We start from the raw sequence: 8,868 nt of genomic DNA on the forward strand, positions 1-8,868 counted from the left end.
TTTGGACATGTGCAGAGGAGGGATGGTGGATATATTGGGTAAAAGATGTTGACTATGGAACTGCCAGGCAAAAGGAAAAAAGGATGACCACAGAGAAGATTTGTGCATGTAGAGAACAAGGACATGCAGAGGGCTGATGGGACAGAAGAGGATGCTTGGAATAGAGTGAGATGAAGGCAAGGGATCCTAACGGGAGTAGCCAATAGACAAAGGGAAATATCTGTTGTTCTGAGTTTCTAACCTCTCCTAAAGCCTGCACTTGGTCAGACTCTGGTTTGGACCAAGAGGCAACCTTCAGAGCTGAAAATGAAGCCAAATGAAAAGCTGCAGTTCCTCTATGTGCCACCGCATAAAGGCAACAAACCCCAGTAGACTCCCAAGTTAAAATATCCAACTTTACAGTACTGAAGGTACATAATTCAAAATATAGTTTTGGCATCTGTGGCTAGTTTCCCCATTTCTTTGATTGGGGGGATTCTTTTTTTAATAACTCATACACCTGCGTAATTGGGTTAGAGATCACCTTTTACAGCTGCGCTGTAAATATGCCACAGTAACCTCTTCTGTAAAGGAAATATAATAATAATAATTCTGCAGTTTAAAATGCTTCCTTCATCCCTTCGCCATCCCTCATAACCCTCATGATATAATGCACGCACAAGGAGGTCTGCAGCTGCTGATTTGTCAGTCACAGTCACACTCACATCTATGTTTGCCTGCTAAAGATAGTCGTATGCAGGCTCGTATGCAGGTGATAAATGAAAGAAAAACTCAGAACCTTTGACAGCAACAGTGAAGATCTGTTTGCTCTGATAAGCTGTCTGGGGCATTTTGCTGGCCTGGTTTGTGTTCACTGCATGCTTGTTCCCGTACAGGGAATGGTTTCTGCAAATCAGTGCAAAGCTCGGAATGATAACCTTCATCCTGTGGTGAAGCTTTTCTATCACAGATGGAGTTGTGCATTTCCTGGATCGCCATTTATATATCACTGAGTGGATCAATAAAGATTAAAAAAAACAAAAACATGTAATCATGTGATGTGGCCTTCAAACTCACAATTTCTCAATCCAGCTGAATCCCTGTTGGAGATTTTGGATCTCCCATAGCTCTCTGCCTTGATCATCAAAATCCCAAACACTAAAATATTTTGTGGAAGAATGTTGTTCACACCTTCAGAAGAGAGACTTTGAGAATCAGTCCTACGGCATTCTGACGAGGTTTCAACTAGTACAGTAGTGGTCAAACTCCTTACTAAGAATGACAACCAGGGATTGCAAATAAATATGTGGTTAAATTACCTGGTTAATATGGTTTCATTTGACAGTTGGTGTGACAGAGGAGGATGACAGGGATAGGGATAAGGTTGCGGCAGATGATCCTCTGTGGTGATCTCACTAAAGGGAGAGACGAAGCAAAGAGGAAGGAGAAAATGAATCCTATATTGTTGTCATTATTACAATTAGTAGGACAAGTAGTATTTCAACTGCTGGCGTGCTGGTGTGAAATTACCAAAGATGGGATAAATAAATTACCAGTAATTACCATATTAGCAAAGATATTACCAGTATCTGCTACTACTACAGCTTTTAGTTGTTATTGTTGTTTTTTTCAGTATTATTTTTGCTTTTGGTTATTAATTTATAGATATTTTGGCAGAAACAATATGAACGCCGAGGATCTTATGGACTTCTTTGTGAATGATAAATGTACACATTGTGAATGTATACAAATAAATAAATAAATGGTATTTGTTGCTGTAGTATAAAATAATTTTTTGCTGTTTTCGTTTTACTTAGTTATATTTTTGTTTTGTACTGTACGGGGTGAATATCACGTCAGTGGGTGGGGCTGACCCAGTTGAGGGGGCGGGGCATTAAAGGGGTCAGAGTTGAACGCGTTTTGTCTTTTGTGCGAAGCAGAGGAGGAGAGTGGAGTCCGATCGAAAAGCGGCGTCGCTTCCCTCTTCCCCAGATCCTTTTAAAACTCCCTCCCGAACCTCTCCCCTTCTACCCTTGCCACCCTACCCACCCCCTGAACACACTTCCAGGGACGGTTCCGGTAAGTCTTCCAGCTTTGTGTGTATGTGTGTTTTTCCCCTTAGAGTGAAGGACAGGGATAACTCAGTGCGGTTCGTAGGCCGCGGGATCCGACTAGTTGCTGGATGCTAACGCTAGCGTGCTGGATGGAAAATCACTGATTTGTATTTTTAGCTTGATGGTGGAGCAGGAGTTAGCTTCGAAATGCTATATTTTTTTTGAGATAGAATAATTAAATCTGTTAGCTCTCAGTCTGTACATGTAGCTAAAAGCGAGTGTTTTGAGTGGAAAAATGTTTTGGTGCAGCTAACTTCCTCTTACCTCGCTTGCGTGACTAGCTGGGATGCTCATTTCAAACAGGATTTGATCCCATAACGTCACGCTGTTAGTTTTCTCTTGCTACCTTGGTTGTGAAGTTAATTTAAAGCTACAGTGATTTTTACATGAGTGTTTTGAGGAGCTTGTCTTTGAGTACAAGAATTAAAGAGATGTCGCCACCGCTACAGAATGCCAGAAAATAGACACGACCGTCGGGAGACAGTGGGTTATTGTGCACAGTGAATGAGTGGACTGGGGCCAGTCTAATGTCAATTACCGAACTGAAACGTCTCTGTCTTTCGACGTGGCTGGAAAACGGCGTTAAAGTCTACAAGATGTGCATTGCCCGCATCGCTTAACTGATTTGCATTGACAGCAGATGGCCTCACACTTTCCACCAACTACGCTTGTCTCTGACTGTTAATTTTTCCACTCTGTTGCAGACGTTCAGCCAGTGACCAAAGACTCACTTTGCTGGCCAGTGTTGAGAGCGCGTGCGAGTGTGTGTTGGATTCAGCTGCAGCAATGGACTCCAGTTTGGTTGAAGGAGGACTTAATGTCACCTTAACCATCAGGCTACTCATGCATGGGAAGGTGAGTGTGACTGCATGCAACTATGGATAGACTTTGAAAAGATATGAAAAGCTGTTATCAAACCCCTTATTGATTGCAGATCAGTTTTTGGTGTGTTCGGTGAAAAAATAGGTCAGCACAGGTTTTTGGGATTATTGTAACTGTTTAAATGGCTGTAAAGGCTTGCATGTGATTCAGGCGTGCAAAAAACCCCAACATTCCAGCACTGATATAAGGTTAGATTGTATAAGCAGCTTAAAGTGTGCATTCATTCCTTAAAATTAATCTAGCTGTAGTAAAAAAGAAAACAGCAAAGTATCGTTTTAACACGCACTTTTGTTGTCATCTTCTGTAGGAGGTTGGAAGCATTATTGGCAAGGTAAGCTGGTTTTACTGCCAGAACGATGCTATCTGTGGCATGTCCCTTGGTGTGTTTTGTAAATATTGTTTTTTATTCTTTATCTACAGAAAGGCGAGTCTGTTAAAAAGATGAGAGAGGAGGTAAGTCTGTCTTTTTCCAACAGTCAGGAAAGAACATGTCAACATTTACTGTGACTCATGCATCATATGACAACAAAGCAACTGATTCAATTTTTGGTTTTTTCCTGTCTCTTTGCAGAGTGGTGCACGTATCAACATCTCAGAGGGGAACTGCCCAGAGAGGATCATAACTCTCGCGGGACCTACCACCTCCATCTTTAAAGCCTTTTCCATGATCATAGAGAAACTGGAGGAGGTTAGAATTGTTTGTTGTATCTTACATTAAAGACGTAGCAGCTACACAAGTGCCACTTTCTAAAGCCTCCTGTTGTATCCGCTTCCCCTGCAGGACATCAGCACTTCGATGACTAACAGTACGGCCACCAGCAAACCACCAGTCACCATGCGCCTCGTTGTACCCGCCAGCCAGTGCGGCTCACTCATTGGCAAAGGTGGCTGCAAGATCAAAGAAATCAGAGAGGTTTGTCTGCTGTATTTTAATCTTCTACAAATTTCAGATCCTGTTGTGGGTTTGTTTATTGTTGTTGGGGTTTTTTTCTCCTAATCTGTGTTGCAACTCTTGCTGTGACTTTGTAGTCTGCAGGAGCTCAGGTACAAGTAGCAGGGGACATGTTACCCAACTCAACAGAGCGTGCCATCACCGTTGCAGGGACTCCACAGTCCATTATTGAGTGTGTCAAGCAGATCTGCATTGTCATGCTTGAGGTACAGATATTGTTTACTGTAATCCTGATTTTTCCGATTTTGTAAATGTGCTCTGGACATTGATACTTTACGTAGTTATTGATAGTTAAAGGTGAATATTTCTGTTTTCCTAGTCTCCACCAAAAGGAGTGACCATCCCATACAGACCCAAACCCTCAGGGTCTCCTGTCATCTTTGCAGGTGGTCAGGTAAAGTAATAAAAGTACTTAAAAGTGTTTTTTTTTTTTTTTTTTTTTTTTTTTTTTTAACTGAGTTTAGTTATGGAAATGGTATTCTAGTAGCATGCCAGGCATTGCTCCTTGTAGCAAGGACAGAGGACTGATGCATATTGGAGTGCGCCATGTCACACTGCCACACCCTCCTAAGTGCTATTCTCTCCTTGCAGGCTTACGCTGTCCAAGGGCAGCACGCCATTCCACAGCCTGATGTAAGTGAAGGGCCCTCTGTAAGTGATCCAATATATTTGCAACTTCGGTCCGGGGAAGCCATACCACCTTCTTATTTCATCCCTCTTGACATTTTTTTTTTTCCCCCTGCTCCCCTTCCCACAGCCACCACTGCTTGAGACACACTTTCCATTTAACAGTTCCAAAGATTATAGATTCAAATCCTAACAGGAATATCTTAAAGCAAAATCATGGATCCCATTTTTCATTTCATGATTTCATGATTTCCACTCATTATCACAACCACCACTTACACAAGGGAAACATTTCAGTCTTAAAGTTTATTTTCAGTGTTTCCTAACACATCCTTGTCTGTGCTCTACGTGTCTTTCCTTTTTTTTTGTTTCAACAGCTCACCAAACTTCACCAGCTGGCCATGCAGCAGAGCCCCTTCCCCATTGCACACAGCAACCAGGGCTTCCAGGGTAGGTGGACTTCCTGTGAGGGGGAATTTGATTGCTGTCTATTTCTGTTAATCCATGCAATCAACTCACTCTCATGTTCTTTCAGCTGGGATGGATGCCTCTGCACAAACTGGCTCTCATGAGCTGACCATTCCAAACGATGTAAGTCATGACTAATGTGACTTTTTTTTTTTTCTTAACAGAGAAACTTGCTGCTTTTCTAAGTAGCTCATTTTGTTTGAATTGGCAACCTTTTATTTTAATTTATTTTGTGGTGGCATTGAAAGTATTGACATAGTGTCACGTAATTCTTCTTCCCCAGCTCATTGGCTGCATCATTGGCCGTCAGGGCGCAAAGATCAATGAGATCCGTCAGATGTCAGGGGCTCAGATCAAGATTGCCAACCCTGTGGAGGGCTCAACTGACAGACAGGTCACCATTACTGGCTCCCACGCCAGTATCAGCCTGGCTGAGTACCTGATCAATGCCCGGTAAGAAAAAAGCCACCGGCTAGTGCAAAACAACAAGAAGATGGCGCTCTCTCACTGTCTGTTTTTAAATTCTGACATTGTGCAGCTGGTCCGTTTTGAAACGCATTAATGGAGATTGAGTTTTCCTACCATTTGTCCACTTGACCAACTAGTATCAATCAGAAGCAATGGATTCCTCACATAAGACGAAACACAAGGAGCGCTTCTTGTTTAATTAGATTACCGAAGATTTATTAGAATTGGACTACTGGCAGTTTTCAACAGTCACTTCATTACCACAGCTCTCGTAATAATTTCATTACCCCCTCTTCCAGCTGTGACAGTGTCCCACTAGAATCTAGGGCTGACAAAATAGGCCAAAAAACTCACACAGGATTTTACCATTCGAACAGCTGTTTGTCCATTATGTGCACAAACAAATGAGATATAAGCGTATGTAGTCTAAAATGTACAAACAAACAAAATCTGTAGCAGATTTGGGTTGATCACTGCCATCACTACCACACAGTTATTGATTGATTCGCTTTCGCCTGACCAACATTTTATTTGCAGTCAGTGTGGCTCCTGTTTATTGTGCTTTCAAGGTTTTTTCCAAACCTAAACATGAGGAAATCTGTATTTTTAGGATTTTTGGGTGTAGGCTGTTGTGAATAGCTGTAGAGGTAACGGTATAAGAAAGCTTCAAAGAACATTGTGACATAACATAGTTTACCTCAGTTTATCAGCCAATAACTGTCCAATTATCCTGCTGTAATTGGTAAACTAAAATCATTTTTTGCACCCCTAATTCTCCAGCAGCAGCATATTTGAATTCTGCAGCTAAGCCTGCTGTACGGATGCAGGGTGATTTGTTTTTGTTCGTTTGTTTGTTTGTTTGTTTGTTTTTAAAGCAGGAAGTGGGGTCACACAGTTCATTATCAGGGCATATGCCACATCAGTTTGCTGGAAGCAGGTGTTGATTTCCTGATAGATGGGCAGTTTGATAATCAAGTGTATTCTGTGGAAAAATCTCATCCTGCTTCACTCAAACTGCCAGTCAAAAGACCTTGTGTAAAACGATAGCAGAAATCTTCCATCTTCACCCGCTCAGATTGTTCTGAGACTTTTTTTTTTTATTAGTTTTCAAATACAGCAACATGTGTGATTTTAAATATGTAAGTTGTTTGTTTTAAACAGTGTTGGATTTTTCTATTTTCTGCTCAGGCTGTCATCTGAAGCTACTGGACTCGCAGCCAACTGACATGGAGGATCTTCATCAGCACCTAACGTAACCCCTCCCCCTACTTTTTACCAAGAGGTCCCTTATTGAACTTAATGCAAAAACCAAGTACTATAAACTCACTGTTTTCTCCTCTGCTTTGGTTAGACACCTACTCAGTTGTAATTACACCATTATCATGATATTGGTATTTTATTTATTTATTATGTTTTTAAATTCCCTTTGCATATAGTTTTTAAGGACTCCTTCTGTTGTATTTTTCCCTCTTATTTTGCTGTATATCTGTATGATCTTCTTGATATACTGTAGGTAAAATTTTAGAAAAATCTGAAAAGGCATAAATAATGTTTTTCTTATGTCAGATTTTTCTTAGAAAATGTAAAAATGAAGAAAAAAACACACAATAACATTATAGATGGACTGTTCTTTCCCTTCCTTTTAAATATCTATTTATTTTTATTTAATACACAGCTCCTCGAATGAGTAGAATTTGTTGGTATTTGCCATCTTCTGTTTGAGGCTGTACTTCCTGAATGAGGCATTGTGGGTTTAACGGGTCTCACTGGGTCTAAGTGATCTCCAGCTGAAGGTGTATGCAGGGAAAACCTTTTAGTCCGAAGGTAATTTACCCCTTGTCTAGTGCGGGTTCAGATGAGAATTTTTTAAGCTACATCATGTCTCACCTCTAATTTGCTGAGTAATTATTTTGTGTCATTCCTGTATTTCCATCCGTTTTATTTCTTGACCAGAGGCCTGCACTACGAAGCGGGATTTGTGGTTAGCGTCATAACGTCAGGTAATCTTGGGATCTGAAGGTTACACAGTGGTTCAGTTCCTTAATGGGGCACATTGCAGTGATAACTTGGACCGCACACATGCATGAGGTAACAGATCAGCATGTATAAAAGCATCAACTGGCCAATCAGTTTTGAGTAATTAACTGGTTTTAGAAGATACTTTTGGGTAGACTGGATCTTATGATGTAAGAGATGGTCTAACCTCAGTAGCATTTTCTGACGAGTGCAGCGTGCATACCGGTTTGAATTATGTTTTTCTGTTCGTGCTTTACATGCTTCCAAGGCTTTTTAATGCCACCAGATTTGCAGCTTGAAACAAAAATGCTAAAATGTCTCATTTGCCATAAAATGACGTCTGAGGAACACATCAGTTTATTGGAATACACATTTGTAATGATAGATCTACTCGTGCCTTAATGATAGGGCAGTGATATTAATGAGCCTATCTTACTCATTTACACAAAGCTTCTACCGGCTTTGGCTGCAGAAACTCGCACATTTGTTTGGGATTATAGTTAAGAATTTTGTGGCTCATTGCTATATTCAAAAAAAGCTTTGACTTACCGCATTGAAATCCAGGCATGATGTCGGTTATAGTCGGACAGTAAGAAGACATCGTAGGTATGCTGAACCTGCTTCGTAGTGCAGGCCCTTGGACTTTGAGCATTGTTGTGTATTGGATTCTGATAAGGGTGGGTGGGCTTTGGTTATGAGGAGTGGGCTTAAATAAGAGGAAAATATATTCTTTTCTCTTAAATTACTAAGACCATGGTGGTGATGATAATAACATTGAAATGTTTGTTTTAAATAGAGAAATATTTTTTTTAACTGCAGGGAGGGGGAATGCTGCAAGGGGCAAAACTACAAGACATATTGGTCTTTAAGTATATTATGCTGAGGTATTAAATTATGATTAATTAGAAGAATTATAGAATTAACACTAGTTTCCAGCTATCTTTTTTGCCTGGGTCAGATTTTATTTTTTATTATTCTTTGCAGGATGAAGAAACTCACGTTTTTGTGCACGTTTTCGAACTATTGTAGATCTGGGTGCAATTAAATTGTTGAAGAAATGAAATGCAGAAATAAAAGATGTGAAATGCTTAAACAGTCCTTTGTTCTTCTATTTCCTTTTTGGTACCATCTCATAAGGATTGAGACTTTTTTCTTTTTTTCTTTTTCTTTTTTTAAATACAAGGCAATCAAGGGGAAAGGGGGTGGATGCGGGGGGGAAGACTTCTGCCTGAAGTCTAGAACCCATGGGCATTACCAAATAATGTGTCATGCCTTGAGAGGCCTTTATTACAGCCACCTTCAGTTGATCCATGTTTGTGGGTCTTTTTACTTTTGAGTCATTGCATAAAGTATACCGTGCTG

General features: G+C 40.5%; 1 protein-coding gene across 2 annotated transcripts; it reads left to right on the plus strand.

Moving 5' to 3' along the window:
* Positions 1-1,889: 1,889 nt before the first annotated feature.
* pcbp2 (poly(rC) binding protein 2) lies at positions 1,890-8,599 on the plus strand. Of its 2 annotated transcripts, none has more exons than XM_003438961.4 (13): positions 1,890-2,058; positions 2,798-2,948; positions 3,283-3,306; positions 3,396-3,428; positions 3,547-3,663; positions 3,757-3,888; positions 4,005-4,133; positions 4,247-4,321; positions 4,519-4,578; positions 4,932-5,004; positions 5,090-5,145; positions 5,306-5,475; positions 6,679-8,599. In XM_003438961.4, the coding sequence occupies exons 2-13, from the start codon at positions 2,880-2,882 to the stop codon at positions 6,713-6,715; spliced, it is 975 nt and encodes a 324-aa protein (XP_003439009.1). In that variant the 5' UTR covers positions 1,890-2,058; positions 2,798-2,879; the 3' UTR covers positions 6,716-8,599. The 2 variants fall into 2 exon arrangements, with proteins under 2 accessions (XP_003439009.1, XP_005448677.1); XM_005448620.3 differs by having other exon boundaries at positions 4,519-4,560.
* The last annotated feature ends 269 nt before the right edge of the window (positions 8,600-8,868 follow it).

Source organism: Oreochromis niloticus, linkage group LG20 (assembly GCF_001858045.2).
Source record: "Oreochromis niloticus isolate F11D_XX linkage group LG20, O_niloticus_UMD_NMBU, whole genome shotgun sequence".
In the NCBI taxonomy this organism is placed as follows: Eukaryota; Metazoa; Chordata; class Actinopteri; order Cichliformes; family Cichlidae; genus Oreochromis; species Oreochromis niloticus.